This window comes from Tauraco erythrolophus, chromosome 7 (genome assembly GCF_009769465.1).
Source record: "Tauraco erythrolophus isolate bTauEry1 chromosome 7, bTauEry1.pri, whole genome shotgun sequence".
Lineage (NCBI taxonomy): Eukaryota > Metazoa > Chordata > Aves > Musophagiformes > Musophagidae > Tauraco > Tauraco erythrolophus.
Genome location: NC_141471.1, coordinates 57667971 through 57688250, shown reverse-complemented (window position 1 = coordinate 57688250; position 20280 = coordinate 57667971). Strand labels below are relative to the sequence as shown.

The following is a 20280-nucleotide window of genomic DNA, read 5'->3' as shown; positions in this document are numbered from 1 at the left end:
TGTAGGTGCTAAAAGGGATGTACAAGGCAGTTCTCCCGGTAAAGGAATTGTTACTGCGAGTAAGAACCAGTGGCTCAGTAAATTACATCTCAACAATTTGCATTTACAACAACAGCAAAAGCCCTCAGTATGGAACACTGCGATTTTGTCGTTCCATTGTACGAAATACTCCATAAGACCCTGACCGTCTCTCCGCAAACGTGATATGCAATGAAGGGATTCTAGACTACCTAAATCACCAAACATCCCACAATTTTCCTATCCAGCCATTTAAAAAAGATGACTGAAAAACAGAGTAACAAACACTGCAAAAGATGAGAGCTGGACTAAGAAGAGCTTTCTGGTTCCCTCCTTCTTCTGAAAGGGCTTAAACTTGACACAGCCTCAGTATCACTGTGCGAGGCAGTGGCAGCTGTCTGTGCGTGTGTTTGCAAAAACCCTACACATCTGCTGGGGATCAAAGGGCTGATGGTTTTACATTTCTTATTTTCTTGAAAATCCTAATTTCTTGTGCTCCATGACTCCGCAACTACAGCCTAGGGGGTACCATGGCAGTGCATTTCTAAACTGGTTGTCCACCTCAGCGCGATGCATCCCATGCATCCAGAGAGGATTTCATCGCTCTGTGCCTGGTTATTTTGTGCCTATACGTTTAGGGGGGAAAGTTGCAACAGTTTTAGAAGGTCTAGTTTCTTTTGAGTAACAGAAAATTGCAAAGTCATTTCGTCAGACTTTTCTTTAAAAACAAAAACAAAAACAAAACAAAAACATGCACTTCACACGTTTACATTGGTTTACAATTAAAAAAAAAGAAAAAGGAAGCATAAAGACATTCAAGAAGCAGGGGGGAGAGAGAGAGGAGAGAGGAGGGGGGCAATGGGTGTAGCAATACTGATTCAAAACTGAAATGGAAGACAGTTTCTCCCTAGAACACTTTAGGGTTTTCAGAGTCCTTATTCCATAAAAGGAATATACTTGAAACACATCCCATTTAGGTGAGATGAGATTGCTAAAATACATACACAACTAAAAAATATGAGTCTTTTTTTTTTCATCTGTTATCTCCTAAGGGTGTTTTTTTTTTAATTTTATGTCTATTGCATAACAGCAAGAAACTTGCTTTCTTCTGCAAGTGAGGTCAACAAAGAGCTCATGTCCCCAATAGCCATGTTGGTTGTGCTTACGGGCATAGCTGGGAATGTAAGAGACGCTCGGGGAGTGGTGAGGCGTGAGGAATTGCGGGAGAGATTCTGAATGATACTCGGGCTCAGGGCTCCCGAAATTAAGCTGACATGGTCCCCATCATCTATGATAGCATCGAAATCAATCTGCACACCCTCCAGGCTGTTGCTGTCAAGGCTGTCAACTGTGCTTGACACTTGGTTAGCCCCCGGGGACAGAAGCTCGGATGAGTTTGCAGTCGCAGTCCCCTGCAGCAGGCAGTTCGCTTCCGAACCAAAGAAAGAACCTGTTTTCATAGCTTGGTGGCTAAAGCCCGTGGTTTGGTCATATAACTGACCAGAGTAATTCTGCACGTTAGAGCAGAACTGTTGTGATTGACCTTGCATCTCCATCTTAATGGTGTTTACCCTGTACATCTGGTTGCCATCACTTACGTGTCCTTGCTGTTGTGCCAGGTTGTTTCTCAACACGTTTTGCCGTCTGTTGCCGCTGTAATTGGAGCACGGCTGGTAACTTTTGGCCACCAACAAACCTGAAGGCTGGCTACCAATGGTGTGAGACACCGGTGGACAACTCTGCGGCCCTTGATACAGGCTGCTTTGTGAGGTAGGACTAACCTGCCCTAGCATCATTTGACTGGATTGATGGACTCCCTGGTAATGAATGCCATCCCCGACTGCTTGGTTTTGCAAGTATTCCTGTTCCATCATATTCCTGTTCTGCATCCCACTTGCCATACTGGTGGCTTGATCACTGGATGCCATGGGATGCCTGAAATTTTGCTGGTTGCCACTCACTGGCACGTTGCTGCTTCTCGGCTTCTGCCCTTGAACTGCCACGCCACAGGAATTGTCCATTGCCCCAGACATCATGGGCTGCCTGCCGATGCTTTCACCATAAGGCTTATTGGGCTGCACGCCAAAAGAATGACCGGCTCCGCTGCCAAGAACCGTGTTTTGCTGTAAACTGTAGGAACCGTTGTTTTCCACCAGGTTCTGATAGCCGTTCTGCTGGACCATGTTGCTTCTCTCCAGGTTCTGCTGCTGAACCATCATATTGTTATACAGTCCGAAGGCTCGAGCTTGCTGCACCGCTGAGCGCTGACCGCATTTCAGTTTTGAAGGAGATAAGTCAGAACTTCCTGAGCTTACTTCATTCCACTGAATGGGCAAGTCGCTCTTGTTTGCCTCGGAACCTGCCTGCTGGTTGCTCGGTGGAGGAGCTTGGTCAAAGTTGCTGGGGTTGTTGTTTCCTAACGCTGAGCTGTGGTGCACTTTGTTGCTATCCAGGACGTTGTTCAGCAAGTGGTCGTACATGCCCTGGTTCTGAGAATTCAGATACTGAACCACATCATCCGGCAGGAGATCCTCATCATTCAGGCTGCCACCCGATTCCATCGTAGCAGCCTCCAGGGCGACGTTCTCGCTGATGCTCGGAGGACACGGGGAGCTGAAGCCGCGGAAGACGCCACCCTCAGAACGGGTATAGTTCTGAAGAACAAGGTTGCGCTTTTCCGTGGATGGAGGCAAAGCAGGAGGGTTAAAGCCATTAAGACTGTTGAAACGCTGGACTCTGGGGACAGAGAGGTTGTCGGAGGCCATCCTTACTGGATCACTGGCTCTCCTCGTCCCGTTTCCTAGGGCATCGTGAGACATAAAATGCCTCCTGCTGTAACCATTTGCCCCACCGTCACTACATCTTCGAGGGGCATTCACTGGAGGCAGTGGAGATACTCCGGACTCCCTGCAGTCGCCCAAGAGTGCCATCCTTGTTTTGAGGCTCATCCTCTCCATGTTAGGCAGTGGAGTTGGCGGGGGTCCACCAGTAGCTGCTGCGTATTTAGCTTTCAGTCTGTATTGCTGGGCCGGGGTGAGGCTGAGAAGACTTGGCAGGTCATCACACTGGCTCGCCTCACTGGAGCGCCGGGAGGCATCCGTCGAGATGGGGTCATAGGAGTCTGCAACACTCACGTTCTGCGGTCTTCCCTCCGCCTGGGAGGCGTCGCTGGACCTCCGGCTGGAGAAGCAAGGTGAGATTCCAGAGGACCTGCGGCTGCTCAAGTAGGCAGAACTGATTGTGCTGGTATTGCTGTCCCTCCTGTTGAGCACGTTCAACACAGTGATGTCCGTACTTGAAAGTTCGTTCCTGTTCGGCAGGATAGTCATGGATCCTCCTACACTGCAGCTGCTGTTCGACTGGGTACCTGGAGGTAAAATTCACAGTTAAACAAACGGGCATCACCCAGAAACTGGTACAGATAACACCCAGTAAAGAAGTACAGGGAGTATGAAGGAAGAGCCTGCCCCATCACAGCAAATCATCGCAGCGCCCTTTACTGAAAGAAGTTAGGGGTAAAAACTGTGTGTCCTGAGGTTACAAGTTTAATTCAGAGACCCAAGGGTAACATTTCAGCGTGAATCTCAGCACAAAATTTATAGGCCATAGCCACAAACTGTCAGCAGCTGGTGTAGCCCTCTGGCCTGCAGTGCAGCTATGCTGGCTGGTGTGCCAGGAGGACACATTCGTAAGGGAGCTTTTTCTGGGCAAAATATAATTAAACAGGCATTTGCGTGGAATGGTAAAACATACAAATTGGAGGCTATTCAAGGTCATTTTTAAGAGCTCTTGAAATATTCTTGAAATAACTCCTAACAACTGCAAAACATCTTTGCTGGTTTCCTTGTTTTGTTTGTTTTTAAGTAAACAGAATACATTTCTTAATTTTACGTAGTTTCTTTCTATTGAATGGGTTTCAGAAAACCTAGGCTGTCACTGCTGGGTGGAGTGAAGAAACCTACAGGCATTGTAGGCAACACAGAAGCAGCAAGGACGTACATTTTGGCAATGAGCAGCTCCTTACAGGAAAACAACTCTGGATCTTCAGAGTCCAATCTCGCCTGGCTCCCGCTGATGGATACCTGCCCTTTGCAGCAGTAGTACCTGTCCATATGATTACTTGCATGTATAGAAACAAGTGTCTTTAAAGGGCAGCCCAACATATCTATGCAAAGGGTGCCTTGTTAAGGCCTCACCTGAAAGATTTCCACACAATAAACTGGCAGGTATTTATTTCATCTGTCTTGTCTCAAAATAATAGAGGACTACGCTGATCTTGGGCCCACACCTTTAAGTATAGGGAACGTTTCAAACATGATACACGGCTCCCCTGCTGGCCTCCCTTCTGTGAAACACAGGACTGTCAGAGTTCTCTCAGGGTGGGTAGTAGGACTTGTAACGAGGGGATAAACAGAAAGCGATCAATTTACGACCCGTTCTCACAGCTGCTGAGTTTCATAAGCTGCACTACTCTTCTGCAAGGGTTGCAAGACTGAGCTAGCGAGCAATGAACTTAAGGACAAAAAGTGCTACCACTCCTGTTATGTGTATCATCTCACCATTTCCTATGAGAGGCGGCAAGGTCGGGGCTTTGGAAGGTGGAACGGGGTTCAGTCTTGGAAGCATTCCATTAACTTGTTTCAACCTTTCTAATTTCACTTGCTCCATCCATTTGGTCCCTGTCATATTCCTCCTGGCTTGTAAGCCAAGTACTGTGGTGGCTGTGGAAATGGTAGAGTCCATGATTGGGGTTTCATCGATGACACTGAGGTCTCCTACACTACCGCCACCGGTCAGAGTAAGCTCGATCCCATTGTTGGAATAGTTGCTGATGGGGGACTGTTCGCTGCTGCATGTAGACTGACCACCAGGGCTTGGCTGAGATGTCTGTTGGAGTGAAGCAAGAAACACAAGAACGTGAGGATTAAGCAAACAATGTTAACAAAGAACTTGCAGCAAATGTGGGTCTAAATGGAGTCAAAGACCACCACACATAAGGCAATGTTTAGCATTAAATGATGATGGTGGTTGTTCACCAAGAGCTTTCTAGAATACTGATTTTAACCGCATGAATGCCATTGCAAAACTTGAGCATAAAATCCACTTCAATATCTTGCTGCTAGTATACATTATATTTACGTAAGACGTTTATTTCAGTTATTCCCATAATTGCTTCTATCGCTTCATGTCATTCCTGAGCCTGTGTATATGGATACTCTCTTTTGGATATGTGTTGTTGCCAATCGAAACTGCAGGTCAATAAACCCCATCAGATCTCAGCCACGTTACGAGGTCTAATTTACACCGCTAGGCTTTCAGCAAACAAACAAGACTCCAGCAACGCTGGAACGTAGGTTTTTTTAATTAGACTTGTGGCTAAAGAATGTAAGTATTTTCCAAGCTTAAGGCTCATTGTTACGAGCAGCAGTTGGCCTGAACCGTTGGCATGTAATAAAACAGGGACAAAGCATCAGTGCAAAAATACTGTATCATATCATCAGCGTCCTGTGAGCGCAGCAGCACGCTCTAACGTACACCATCTCTACCCTGAATCACCAAGGCCTTGATCTACTGGATCAAATCTTTCATTTCATTAGAATTTAAGAATTTAAATTTCAGATTTTAAGTACACAGTACAGCCTGCTAATCTATGGGGATATAAACCACTGCAACAGCTTCTTCTTAACGGACAGTGTTCCCCGCTGCTCTAGAAGAATTCTTGCTGTGTGGGAACACAAGCTTGATTTATTTTTCATACTCATACAGTTCTAGTAAAAGAATGGGAATTTTTTTTTTGACAAACTGGAACAGACAGACAGACAAAACAGACAGCAAGACAGACAGAAGTCTCCGGATGGATCTTTCTGTAGGTTGTATCAGTTTGATCACAAATCCGTGAGGCATGCATTATTGTTTTGCTCCCAAGAACAGTTTCATCTAAGTATTTCACTTTTGGGGTTTTTCTTGGTTTGTTTTTTATTTTTTTAAATTTTTTTTTTTTTAACCAGCCTGCAATTTTCTTTGCACATTTTACTGACAACTGCTGGCTACAATTTCTGAGGTAGCAGTGACAGCTCTCATTCTTAACATCACTGAATGAAGGCACAGGTTCGTGGCAATGCTGTAGCTTCATATGCCCCTGAGGATTCCATGAAGATGCAATAACGATTTCATTTTTTCTAACTTGAATGATGATACTTGGAATTTATGAGGCCACACTGAGCATGTTCATTTCCAAATACTGGCCGTGGCAGATTTGGTGACAAGAATAGAAACAACCATTACTACACAGAAGAGTTTGTGCTTCTGGACAATAGCTCCATGCCATATGGAAGAAGAGCGCTAACGGTCAGAAGCCTGTTCTTGTAGACACATGGCAAGATCACAATGAGGTAGGTTACAGAGTTAAGAACTGTATTGCGGGGAACATACATTCCTAGATGTGCAATACAGAAAAAAAATGGATGTCTCATCTAGAGGGGAAGGTACAAAGACATTTCTGAAGACATTTCACCAATATAAGCCAGATTTTTCACATGTCAAGTGTTGCAAAATGGTCACAGCACATTACATTTGGGAATGAGTTTGATGGATTGCACATTACTAAATAAAGGAATGACTGGACAATAGGCAGAACGCTAAAATAAAGACATAAATAATGTTGCAATAAGAAAAACAGCAGGAAAGTTAAAATGCCCTCACCTTATTACCCACTGTCCTTAGGAAGTTAGAACAAGACATTTAAGAGCATTAGACAGAAAAGACATTGGATTAGTTGAAAAACAGAAAATACATCTTAATTCATACAAGCAATGACAAGCAGGAATTACAGAATTGTTTTTAGAACATATTTTTCAGTGACAAATATTTAATACTACGTAAGCAGTCAGCATTAATGCTCCTTTCCTGCAAATTTTACTCAGGTTAAAACCACCTACACTCCACATGCCTCAGTAATGCTACAGATGTACCGAACTAAGCAAGAGGGGAAGGGGTTTTGTTCCTTTGTGGTCTGAGGTAGTTATCACCGAAGATGGTGGAGGATCTCCTTTAGACTTCGGTGGGAGTTAGCTCTGGGCCCTTGGAAGTTTCTAAATTCAGGATTAATACTACACAGTTTGGACATAAGCCTTAGGCACAATATCGCAGTAACTCGTATTTCAATGAGTAACCACTTTGAATTGCAGCATGACTGACCAGATGAGCAGAATTTGAAGGGCTCATATTTGCAGTCCCCAAGGGCTGGGTTCAGATGAATCGTAGACACAGATGTGGAAGAGGATGGAGTGACTGCCTTTGCTAGTTTTAACCCTTGTGGGGAGCATGGAGGGCACATGAAAGAACGACTGCTTAACCTAACACGGCATGTGAAAAAATGGAACAAAGCCCTTGCAGCGTTCATGACTATACTGGTTTAATGCAATACATTACGGTAAACCAGTGAAAAGACCTGCAGAGACTCTTAATTCAGCTCAATTTAGTTAAATTGGAGTAAGGTTAACTTGGTCAAGTTAAATTAAGTATCAGATTAACGTAGGAGGTCACATCATAACAGAGATAAAATATTATCAAAAGATCTCCTCCTGCTGTTTAATAAAGTCAATTCATCCTGCTTCAGTTTGATCCGTGACCCAACAACCTCAAACCCCTAAAATCTAACTGTTTCCCCAGGTTCTCCGAAAATTATCATCATCAATATTATCATTTAGTCTTCTGGACTTGGATTTTCACACATTCTGGTTTTGAGCCTGCAGGACTCACACTGTCTAACTTCCTTTTGCACACAGGAGAGGGGGGGAAAAAAATGCCTTTTAAAAATGAAAACTGATTTTCTTATAATATGCAGATTCCAAAAGACGGCGCTTTAAGAGAAACGATTATTGTGAGAGCTGCCAACACTGCACTTACTGCATATTGCGCTGACCAGATGCAATCTTTTTATTTGCTGTTTCTTAGGCTTTAAAAACATTTTACAATGTAAACAAAAAAGAAAACCTCGCCAAACCTAACCTCGTGCGCTAGAGTTTACGGGCTTGAGCATTTTGTAAAGAGATGATTACCCAGGTGCAAGAAGAAAAAGGACAGAGGGAGCGGCACGGTGTTTTGCATACCATTGGTTTTTCTGACTTGACCGCTTTCACTTGGAGGCATTCTTCACGCTTTGAGGTAGTGTTGCTGAGGTCCTTCTGCTCACCGGTCACACCCTGAGTCTGATGGCCTGGTGACCGGGTCTGAGAGTGGCTGCCTGGGTCTCTCGGTGGCGGAGGCCGGGGGTGGATATCTCCCCGCTGCTTCTTGGTGACGTGTGCCTCCGGGCCGTGCACGGTCTTCACATGTTTCCGGAGCGAACTGGGGTCTGTGTAGCGCTTTGTGCAGCCTGGTATCTTGCAAACATACGGTTTCTGCCAAGACAGGAAAAACACTTTGGTTTAATTCCATGTGGGACTCCTGAAGAGCTCCTTGGAGCACAGCTGGTGTTACAGTTATACGCTTTCACAGTGAAATTGTTATCTAATTTATGGTCTCTACAGTGATTGCACCTAGTCAAACCTATTAATTCCCCTTGGTTTCGAAGGCACCCATTAATGCTGCATAGTTTGAAGAGGGCAGAACCTCTCATGACATGAACTGGCACAGCTTTGACTTATCGTAGCAGAAGAGTCAACAGAGCTACGGCAATTTAGGAAGACTGGCCTAATTTTCTATCCTGTCCACTGCCTTCAGCAGTTTGGTATTCTGTTTCTAGTATGCCCAGTACATATTCCTTGACATTCAGAGGCAAACAACTCCCTTCAAAACATGTTGGGACATTTGTTCAGGCAGGATTATCTGAGGAAGTATTTTTTTTCCTGGCTCCTTCAGATCACCAGTACCATGTCAAAACACAGATACAGTACCATAAACATCTTCACGTTGCAGCAATATATGCACTAGTACTACTAGCATAACTAATCACTCATTTTTTAAAAAAAGCTCGTTTCCTGTGTATGTGAATTTCTCTAGTTCACTCAGCAATGTAGAATAAAGTAAACTTAGCATCTTATAATGTAACAAAGACTTTGTTCTTGTATCCTGAGAGGATTAGAAAGAAGAGTTGAGCCATTCCAAAACACTTTAATTGCCTCAGGAAACAAAGTATTATTCACTCACTTTTAATGCTGAATTGTTTGCAAGAAACTACTATTTTGAAGTCCTACTTATAGTAGCTCTCAAGAGAAAGAAAGAAAAAAAACAACCCCTCGTGCAGAGTTCCTCAAAGGGGTTCTCTGTCTGCTTACACATGGCACTGTGGAGCCTTTGACAAATGTAGCTGCTTCATGGCTATGGAAGGCCTGAGCTTGCCTCCACTGGCATCAGCAGAAAAGCCCTCCCACTGACTTGTACAGGAGCAAAAGATGTCAATCATGAGCAATTTAAAGTTGATGCTGAGCTATCGAGGCAGGTTTTCTCAAGATGCTATGGAAGTTGTAGTCAGTTAGCTCTCTTCTACACGTGTAAGGTACATCTGCATCAAGATATGTCAGCTGCTTTTAAATTTGCCTACAGGTTACCTACTTAGAACCAAAATGGCACTGTGAGGAAGTGCTAAATCAGGGCTGCACTTTCCACAGTATTCATGGCACTCCAACAGTATACATTACCTGTTTCATTGTGAAATAATGGTGAAGGAAATTTTTCATTTGCCCTTGCTGCTGGACCTACCAGAAATGATGTGCAGCAGAAAATTTTTCTTGGTGACTTACTCTTAGACATGAACTCCTGATCTTAAAACACAGGCAGTACGGGTCATGCCTTTAAGTTTGAGAGGATCTTACTCACTGACTAGGCAACAGATTGGTTCAGACAGTCAATAAAAAAAAGGTCAGTCAGCTATTGGCGAGACTTGGTGAACCTTCTACCTTGGTGACAATTCACAAAATTGCTGCTGGGCTTCCATGCAGTTGTTAGTTGGGCTGCTGAGAGCACACGCAGCAGGGATGGGGCGGATTCAGACACGTGCAACTCACTCTGCTTCGCTTGTGACTCAAGAGATGCTACAGGGACCAGGTGACTGGAAGAAGATGAATGCTCCCAGGAAATTCTGCAAGCCCTAGTGAATGCCTGTGACAAACAGCTAGAGAAGGCTACAAGCCTTGTAGACATGGATATAGCCACTGTGGTTTCCACACCGCACAGTCACCATGCTGGTATGTCCTGCCCTTCCAGTACTTCCAGATTTAGGCTAGAGGTGAGGGATTATAGGGACAGGTCAAGGAGGAGAGACTGGGCTCCAAGATGTGAGACTGAGATGATGTGACTCTCTGTGTAACCTGAAACAGGTTAATAAAACAGGGACAAGGCATGAAGATGGTGTGATTCCTGAAAGAGGCGGCAGCAGTAACAGGAGACACACAGTAAGAAAGAGGTGTTTCACCGAGAGTTTGGGAGACGGCTGTGTCTGCCACACCTGGTTTGATCGTGGAAGACCAAAAACTGCATCCCTGCTCCGTGCGGTCCGTCCAGGATAGGAAAAGGAGTGAAACACCCAGGGAAGAAGGAAAAGGCATACCTCAGAACTTAGAGTGACTCAAAATTTTCCAGACCCTGGAGCAGCCACCGCGGCCGCTGCACGGGGCGGCGGCGCTGCGGCTCGGCAGCCGCCAGGTGTCAGCACCGGCCCGGCCAGGGACCGCTGCGGGGCCGGAGCCGCCCCGCCAGCTCCGCAGGGCAAAACCAGCCCAGCGCTGCAGGGAAACCGGGAGCTGGCCCTGGGTACCGCGCGTTTCCATCAGACCCCCTCCTTCAAACCTCTCTTTCGCTCAATAAAGCGACCCGCAGCCTCTCTAGGTCTGTATGACACGGGAATGATCGTGCTCGGAAGAGCCGTCCACAACTGATAGTCCTTTCAGGTCGCTGAGGTTTTCTGTGCCCGTCCTCCGTAACAAACTCCTATGGCCACATTGCAAGTCTGTTTGACGCCGAATTTTATTATTTTTTTGAAGCTGTGCTTACTTACCTCATTGGAATGAGTCCTGTTTTGGTGCTTGGCCCTGTCGGACGCGTTGGAGAAAGCTTTGTTGCAGCCTTCATGTTCACACACATATGGTTTCTCTCCAGTGTGAGATCTCAAGTGCGTTTTCAAGTTTTCTAGTCTGGAGTAGGCCTTTGTACAACCTTCAAACTGCAGACAAGAAGAAATTCTGGATTACTTTTAATCTTTGGGCTTGCAGGAAATGGTAGAAGCTGATTTACAAAAGCTTAGAAACTTTCCAAGCCTTCATAACCTTGCCCAATGTAATTCTGTTTTGAATTGCTGGATTTTGATTTTACCCAGGCAAACCCCATCACAGCTGCCGTTAAAATGCTTCCAGCATTATGTAAATCTTCTCTTAGAGGAGAGCGAGTACTTGTGTACTTCGTCTAAGACAGAAATCCATTGCAAAGTCATTAGGAGGCTGGTGGCCAGCAATAATACTCAGCTCTGTAAGAGAAAGTGCTTTTAAATAATTATGCAAACTGAGCCTTATTTAATAATGCCTTTGGGGGCTTCTTTGCACTTTGAACTGGAAGAAGCGGGCCAAATTACCCATTGAATCGCCTCTCCTAAAGCTCTTGTAATCTGGGCGAGCTGGATAACGAAGCAGACACAGTAGTCTCTTCTCCATCACATGTCCGACGGACAAGAGGTCAAGGAATGCAGCATCTGCGCTGCTCTGTTCCCTGCACAGCCCCAGCTCCCCCATCCGAGCCTGGAGCTTGGCCACTTTACTCACAGTGCATTTGTGTGGCTTTTCCCCTGTATGTCTCCTCATGTGGACCACCAGCATATACTGGGCTTTGAATGGTTTCTGCTCCCGGGAACAGTCCAGCCATCGGCACACAAATTCTTTCTTCTCACCATGTATATGGTCATTGTTTATATGCTGTTTGGGTAGAAGAGAGATTACAGCTTAACAGAAATGTAACATCATCATCAGCTGTACTGTAACTTTGCAGCAGACCAGCACACTGTAACTTCACTCTGGGCCAGCACCAGGGGCTCAGGTGTGAACCAGGATCCTGCGGTACTAAGAGTAAGAAGATTTGTCTGTGCTCCAAAGCAATCACGGGATTCAATTTATACATCTCACTGGGAGTCCACTAAGGCCCATGAATTTGTTTCTACTGATGTCAACAGGCTTCGGATCAGGCCTCAGGGATATAGGCTGTTAAATGGATCCTGGATAATCTCATGCCCGGCACCACTTGCGTGATCCACATTGAATAATGCTTTCTCGGCTCAGGGAAGTCTTACTTAAGTAAACATGGTTACAAAATCAGGCCTTTAAAAACTCATCCTCCAACGTGAAAAATCAACAGAACCGCTAAACCAAGTTTCCACCAAAACTTTTAACTCTCTCCCCACTACCCATATTTTCTTTCAGTACACATGTTGGGTTAGCACACACGTTATGGCAGGGGAAACAAAACCCTACACACTGCCGTAACAAAAAGCTCTCGAGCACAGAAGGATCCATCGAGCTGGCTTTTGCCATCGCCAAGGACAGTTCTGCCTGAAAGTCTCAGGGAGCAACACCTGCCCCAGGCCTGCTGACACACATTCACGTGTCTTGCTGTGGCCAGTGTCATCTGCCTGAGTGTATCCAGAGACAGGCCGGGGCTGTGTACCTTTTACTCTTCCAGAAAGTAGCTTGCTCTGTTCCTTTCAGTAAGATCCAGTTCAGCAGAGCATTTAAATACAGATTTAATTCTCCCTGATTGTGTTTCTGAGTAGAAACAGGCAGATGAATCAGGGCCAGCCTCACGTTTGCAGTTTCTTTTTTATTTTTTTTTCCCCAAGATTTAACTGTTTGAATTTTCTGCACAGCTTCAGCAAGGAACAAAAGCGCCCTACACCTGGACATTCAAAGGTTTATGAAGGCTGGAATTTCAGCAGGAGCTGCCTGACTCATCCTCCAGGCTCCACTCTTGGAGAAAGTCTGCCTCAGAGACTTCACCATAGCTGTGCTTTCTACCACAGCTTGCTGGCGGTGCCACTAGATGGCTGCATTTCTCAGCGAATGCCATTATTTCCATTAAGATACTAGACAAAATCCTTCCCGTTTATATTTGATCACAGCACAGGGCGGAAATCTGTATCTACTCCCTAAGTAGCTCACAGAAAAAGCGAGCCGTACAGAAACTCAGTAGTTCAGACTGGAACACAAAGAAGATAATTCCCATCTTTAAAGTCCTGAAAACAATCAGAAAAGCAAATAAAATCACTTATGTTCACAAATATGCGGCATCACCATGGCAAACAGATGTGTATTGCCCATAAAAGGTGACTGCTCTTTTTCTGAAACTTTATTGCTATTTCTTAAAAGTTGTGCTGGGGCACGGAGCGCCTGAACAGAGCAGATGTGCTGGACAACGTACAGCACGTAATCTGCAGGAGTTCATGTTTCAAGTGCAGATCTCTAGTCCATTCACACTACACATGCCTGTACCAAAAGCGTACGGATGCCCTGCATGGTGGAATGGCATCGGAAGACTACAAAGAGGTTAACGTGTATGGCATCCAGTCATTATTAGCCAGCTGGATTGAGTTGAATATAATGAACTACTAATTAACTAATCAACTCAAGGTACTGACCCTGCCTACAAGAGGCAGGCCATTTCCTCCTGGCTGTGGGAAGATGCAACAGTGTCCTTGGTGCTGCAGCCCAGGCTGGTGAGCAACAACTGGTGACCCCGACGTGATACATCAATGAGACCCTGGGAAACCCCGACTCCCTTGCCGGAGCTGAGAGCCCGAGCCAAAAGAGCCGGAGCCAGAGCCGGAGCCGGGAGCCCGAGCGAGAGTCCTTTGGAAAAGAAGGTAAAGCCGCAAGCCCTGACGTGGTATTTGTGGGAGGGAAGCGTGCTGGAGTTGGATGAATGGGCCGGGTCTCTGCTCACCTTAAAGCCTTTGTGAAAACAAAAATTGTAAAACAAAAAGGGGGAATTATGGCATCCAGTCATTATTAGCCAGCTGGATTGAGTTGAATATAATGAACTACTAATTAACTAATCAACTCAAGGTACCAACCCTGCCTACAAGAGGCAGGCCATTTCCTCCTGGCTGCGGAAGATGCAACAGCGTCCTTGGTGCTGCAGCCCAGGCTGGTGAGCAACAAATGTGCCCTCTTTTTTCCTGAAAGAGAAAGAAGTAACTGGACAAAGCTCAATGCATTAAAGTAATTCTTGGCCAAATATTTCTGTAAACGTTACCGACTGTGAGTTATTTGCTTAAACCTACATGGCCAAGAGGGAAGCGAAGACTGAGCGTATCACATGGGCTTTCCATTTGATACAAAAACTTCAAGGTGGGTTCAATCAGTTCACAACAGCACCTCCCTTTATCTCCCGCTGTGTGGACACTCAGGCACCATGGATGCTCTTTCAGAGAAATTCTCCATAGGATACTTTTTCGCTTTGTCCCCGCAAATGAGCTTGCTCCTTGCCCTCCAGACCTCTAGCTTTTATCAGTGCGAGCATCCTCTAAAACTGGCTTTTCTCGTGGGTGGAAAACTCCCTTCCTCACTCCCTCCCCAGCCCAGGCTCACAGCAGTGGCTGATAAAGCTTGCCCAGGACAGCGACTTCATCATTTGCCTCTCTCTGTCGCTCCACCTGTCAAGTACCTTGAGATCACTCTCAGGTCACTGCACAACTGTCCCCCTCCATACTCGTCGGTCCTGCTCTCTTACCCTCTCGCCCCTTTCCTACTCCCTCTGCTCTTACAATCAAACCCCTCTTTGCGCTGTTTTCCCTCATTGTTCTGATGCTCCAAGCGGCCTATGAGAGCTCATCTGCGAAGTTATCTCATTCTCATTCAACCTGTTTGTGGACCCTCACCTTCAGGAAAGTCTTGAAGAAACGAGCCCATGACACCATCTGCTAATCTAGCTTATTTCTTTAGCTCACAGATGAGCTGCTCGATCACCTTTTGCAGAGGAGCGGTATTTTAGCAGACCTATAAATGTGCCCACATACTGGAAGGCTGGTCTGGAAGAAGACATTAAATCAGCACAAGTAAGAGGCCAACAGCAGAAACCAGCAGTGCTCTCAGGTGAGGAGATTCACAGCATTTGTAGTCCTGATCGCGTTGGGCCGGACTCAAATGCCCTCAGTCGCTCAAGTTATGATTTAAAAACTGATCAGTCCTCTGCTACGGATGCATAGGCAGAACTATACAAATACAAAACAGGAACTACATCCACACCGGGATTTTTTTATTATCCTCATTTGGCAGAAACAAGGTGCAATATTTACAACATGTTTAAAGGAAGAGGGAGGTCTCACTCTGCAAACAACGGCAATTAGAAAAGTTCAGAAGTTTGTGAACTCTGGCATTCAGGTTCTTTGACTCAGATAATTACCTTTGGATTTTGCACGGTGTTTTTGGCTCCCTGGTCTCTATTATGAGAGGGAATGAATAGTTCTGAGCTTGTAAAACAAAGAACAGTCAGGAATAAGAGTATTATGCAAAGCAGAAGCTTTCGTACAGTACAATAAGGATTTATAGGGTTTCAATTTATAATCTGTTTGTAACCTTATTACACCCATGAAATGTCACATTCCAGGGACTAGATCAGAAGGATTTTTTTTTTCCTGGTGAAATTGAATTTTGATGCAGTTTCAGGGTGTGAAAAGGCTTTTCTTTTAATTTTGTAGGCCCAAACCTGCAAGTTTTACTTACGTTGGTAATCCTTATTACAGTAAATAGGCGCATGAAAGCCCATGATATTACTCCCTAGTGTCAGGTTTGCTAACATAAGGCTCTGAAGCACCAGCTCTGGATTATTAAGAATTTCTGATCAGAAAAAAAAAGAAGCCCCCATTAAAAGCTGGAATTCTACAAGCTATCTCCCATTGCACACAGCTCTAAAAAGCTGCTAAACAGGGGTCATTTGCAGAATACCAGTCACTTTCATGCCACTTCAATGCTCATTACCAAACCTCAGTCTGTCCTGGCTTGTTTTCTTTTCTTTAAAAAATGTTGCTAATATCGTTTGGCTCCAAAATACCGTAAAATGAACAGAGGGAGCTGACCTAAATACTGATTTTGGTCTCAGAACATCCTGGCTTTGAAGGAGGAAGCTCTGAGGTGGATGTCAACTCCAGAGCAAAAAAAGCCACCAAATTCATTGAAATCAAGGCTGAAGCTGGGGAAGCTCAAAACCCAGAGGTAACAGGGAGCACAACCTGCAGTGTCCTGGAAGCACAAATGCTTACATGGTAAGAAATCCTATTTAAAAAGGGAACATATGTTCCCATATTTAAAAAGGGAATCATACATGTTCTCATATAATCAATGCACGTGTTATGTGCAACTCCATCTTGTAGCAGATGATGCGAGGTGACACTGGAGGTAGGATCTGAAGTAATAATCTTAGTGTTCCATTTCCCTCTCCACGTGGTTTTAGAAGAAAGGAGTATTCTAAGCACATCCTAGCTGTGTATTAGCTATTCATTATATAAACTATTACGCTATTCATTAGTGTATTAGCTATTCAATACATAAACAAAGGCCAAACGTGCTCTCACAGTAGTCAAACAGCAGGAGGAAAGCCCCTACATACCAGTGGAATGAGTTAGGAACAACAGAAGAAGAATTATTGTCACCTGCAACTGAGATTGCACCTGAAAGCAAAGTGTTATTTGGTGGATAAAGTAGAAAACATTGGGATAATCTCCTGATTCTGCTTTCAAACCCAGATCCACTACTTTAGCGTAGGCTAGGAGAAAACTGGGAGCAGACCATGCTGTATCGGTATAACGTGGTAAATTAGTGGCGCAGCGGAAGGTGTATCACCATTGCCAAAAATTGGTTTAATTTCAATTATACAATGGCAATTTCAGACTTTTATCTTCTCACGGGTATTTCCCTGTATTTTAAAAACTTAAAAAGTTGATGCTAAGTAACTGCTCACTAAATCTCACTACTGACATCAAGCAGAAGCAGCGTTTGAACCACCTTTGAGCAGAGACTGTACCGCCACAGAAAGTCCCTCGAACCAGCAGAGCTGCTGCATTTGCTGTGCAGGACACGGAGCGTGCAAAGAGGCGTCGCAGCGGAACGGCTGCTAAACACAGCTCATCCCGCAGCTCCGCGACGGAGTTACGGAGCCATGGGCTGCCGAGAGGAAACGTGCAGAAGTCGTGTCCGGCAGTAACAAACTGGATAGCTCTGAGGCTGGTTTGGAAGGGGATTAGCTGTCCCTGACCTGTAAGTCCTGCAGGGAACATGCTTATTTATGTGTTCTGCATAGGGGACGTAGATTTGTCCCTAAGCCCACATACAGTTAGAAATAGAAGGAGCGTTCCGGGTCATCAGGCCCATCCCTTGCTGCAGCAAGCCCCGCTACACATAATCCTGGTCTCGAATGGAGCAAGCTCCGTCTTCTAAGTACGTTGGTGATCTGCTCCCTCTGCTCCCAGTGGATAGCTCTTCTAGGAACTCGCTCCTCTGCTGGTTAGCAACTAATTTCTACCTTTGATTTATTCACAGCTGATTGATACTCATTTGTTCTTGTGCCAGCACTTTCCTTTAGCTTAAACAGCTCTGCTTCCCCACACAGTCTTTATTTCTCTCCCTCCTCCACCCCAACTAACTGACAGGCAGCACTCTTCCCTCTGCCTTCATCTGCTGGTTCCTTCTGGTCTTCTCTAGGATGACTAAGTCCTCATTCCCCCTCTTAGCCTGCTTTGGCTTGAGGTGTGGAAGTCCCTGTGTGTCCTGCCTGTCCTTCTGTTCCCAGCTTCCTCATTGCCACTTCCAGGACTGTGTCAGTCCATCCCTCTTCAGTGGTCCTCTCGGCCCTCTTCTTCACCTGCTCTAGTATGACTTCAACCTTGCTGACCAGAACAGTGCGAAGTACACCAGCGCTCGCCAGACTTGTCATAACAGAATTCAAATTTCCATGTCCTCTCTTAGGTGTAGGAACAGCTCTCTCCTCCGCTTTGGACTTGAGATCATTACCAAAGCAGCTGAGTGCCTCATAGCTTGTTAATGTACCTCTCCTAAACCAAACCTTGGGAAATCGTATCTACTACTACGGCCAAAGTAGAGGTGGAGACTTAAGGCCACATACTCAGAACTATTTAGGTCTCTAGATTCCCACTGAAAGTAGTCACTTGTTCACGAGTGGTGTGCATACTTTGGAGGTTCTTGACCCACACAGCTTCCTGAGATATCTGAGTGATTGTAAAAAGAGTATCAGCATTCAGCAAAGTGACAGGGCAGCACTTAAGCAAGTACCCATGCTTGCCTGCTCCCCAGGGATGCAATCCACGGCTCATCACTGCTCCTTGCTACCATTTTAGGTAGTCAGGCAACTAAGAGATGACATCAGGCAGGCCTCCCTACCATCTCATTAACATCTCGATAAAGATTAACTCCATCATCCACGGCAAGATGGACAGACAAAAGCTTTGTAGAGAAGTTAGGATATAAAGGAGGTCCTGGTGAGGCAGGAAATATCCTGTGACAATAGAAATCCCATAGTGAGGAGGAAAATAACTGCGTCTCTATGGAGTAAAATCCCCAGCAGGCTTTTCGGACACATTTCAATCACTGCAATCGAGTCTCTCTCTAACCTTTGTGATTCTCTGTTAGAACAACGCATGCATTTTAATTTCCTCTTATCTGCTGGAAAATAGGTATGGATCCCATCTGTCCTTTCCCTACTAACGATCATTTGCAGGCACAACCAGGCTAAACAACCACAAGAGACCAATGTCTCATCCCTGCTGCACAAGCCAAGAGTACGCTTTTGACCTCATGTCCTTAAGGTGGCATAAGTATTTAAGCCATTTTTAGTTCCTGAGATGGAAGAAGCACTTAAGCTGCTTTAAACCTTTATGGTGGCATAAATGCTTAAGCCACTCGCAGTTCCTAAAGCCAAGTCGAAGCGATAGCTATACATGAACTACTCTGCATTTCTGTGGAGGCACATACCTGTGGAGAAGTTCAGATAACTATCTCCACCCCTGCTTCCTCTCCTTTGGATGCATTTATTGTTATTCTATTAGAGATCTTGAGGCTGTCTTGCATACTTTATAGAAGATTTAAGAAATGCTGTTGTGACAGATCTCTGCTAACGCTGATTAGCAACACGACAATTTATACAATCCGCTGCTCTGGCCCAAAGCAGGTCAGCTCCTTTTCAGTCTTGACACCTTTGCTGAAATGGAATACCCACAGTTAAAATCAGCTGGATCTTAAAAGAAAATAACTGCACAGCAATTTCCTCTGTGTACAATGAATGCACTAAATACTCTGTCTGCACACTGCACTCCTCACCCTGCAGTGTCTGATCTTGTCATTCCATCTCAATACTTAATTTTCAAAGTTTTCCACTATTAACAGATGAAGCCCCTTGCTCCCTCTAGATTTGGTCACAATTGTAAACCTAGATGAGGACTAGTGGCATACCATGTTTCAGTAATCAGATATTTTGGGGTTACACGTGAGGGAGGAGTGTGACTTTTTTAACAGCATATAAAAAAATACGTACTGCAAATGTTTATAACTCCAGTGTGATGGGAAAGGTTTTTACTCATTAAGAAAAATCAAATCACCAAATAAAGAAAGTTTCTGTCCAAAAGATGGTTATTTCAGAAAGGAGCAAAGTATGTGGAAAATAGGAAATATAACTTACACTATTTTACAAACCTAACATATGAACTCTGTGTACATGACTGTTAATACTTAATTATAAGAAAAAAATTAGACCTCAGTCAGCATTCCAGCTGAATTCATGCTTGAAGCTCATTTATTATTGTGCCATTCTGGATTCCCATCTCTGTCCCTTGAGAACTGGCAACAGCAGTCAATGAAGAAAGGGAGGGATCAAAATTAGAAGCCCTAGTCAACTGAAAAATAATGATGATTTATAACTTGAGACGACTTGAGACAGCCCACGGAAGTAGACAGAGGGGGATGACAGGCACAGGACAGCATGGAAACCAACGGCTGGAAGAGTGGATGGAAAGAGCAAGAAAGGAGGAATGTGGTGGGGGTGGGAGAAATCACATCATGTTCTGGCCACGCTGAGACACTGCATGGTTCTGCCCCGTAACGTCTCATCACCGTTTCTTAGCAAGGTGTTGCTGTACATCCAGCATCGCTGCCTCAATAGCTCATGAACTGCTTATTCACCTGCCTCGTTCCAAAGGGCTGGGTTTAATCTGGCTGGTTTGACTCCAGTGTCCGAGGGAGTGTTCTCTCGTGAAGGGCAGACTTAGGGGAACCTCAG

The 20280-nt window shown here is 45.0% G+C and overlaps 1 protein-coding gene across 2 annotated transcripts in view; it reads right to left on the bottom strand.

The window, feature by feature from the left end:
• Positions 1 to 1094: 1094 nt before the first annotated feature.
• The window catches only part of GLI3 (GLI family zinc finger 3), a 197232-nt gene continuing 178046 nt past the window's right edge, over positions 1095 to 20280 (bottom strand). For both annotated transcript variants that reach the window (XM_086614358.1, XM_086614359.1), the window contains exons 10-14: positions 11772 to 11921; positions 11015 to 11179; positions 8130 to 8420; positions 4578 to 4905; positions 1095 to 3385 (exon numbers count right to left, since the gene is read on the bottom strand). In XM_086614358.1, coding sequence (XP_086470484.1) covers positions 1095 to 3385; positions 4578 to 4905; positions 8130 to 8420; positions 11015 to 11179; positions 11772 to 11921 — 3225 coding nt within the window. The remainder of the gene's footprint in view (positions 3386 to 4577; positions 4906 to 8129; positions 8421 to 11014; positions 11180 to 11771; positions 11922 to 20280) is intronic.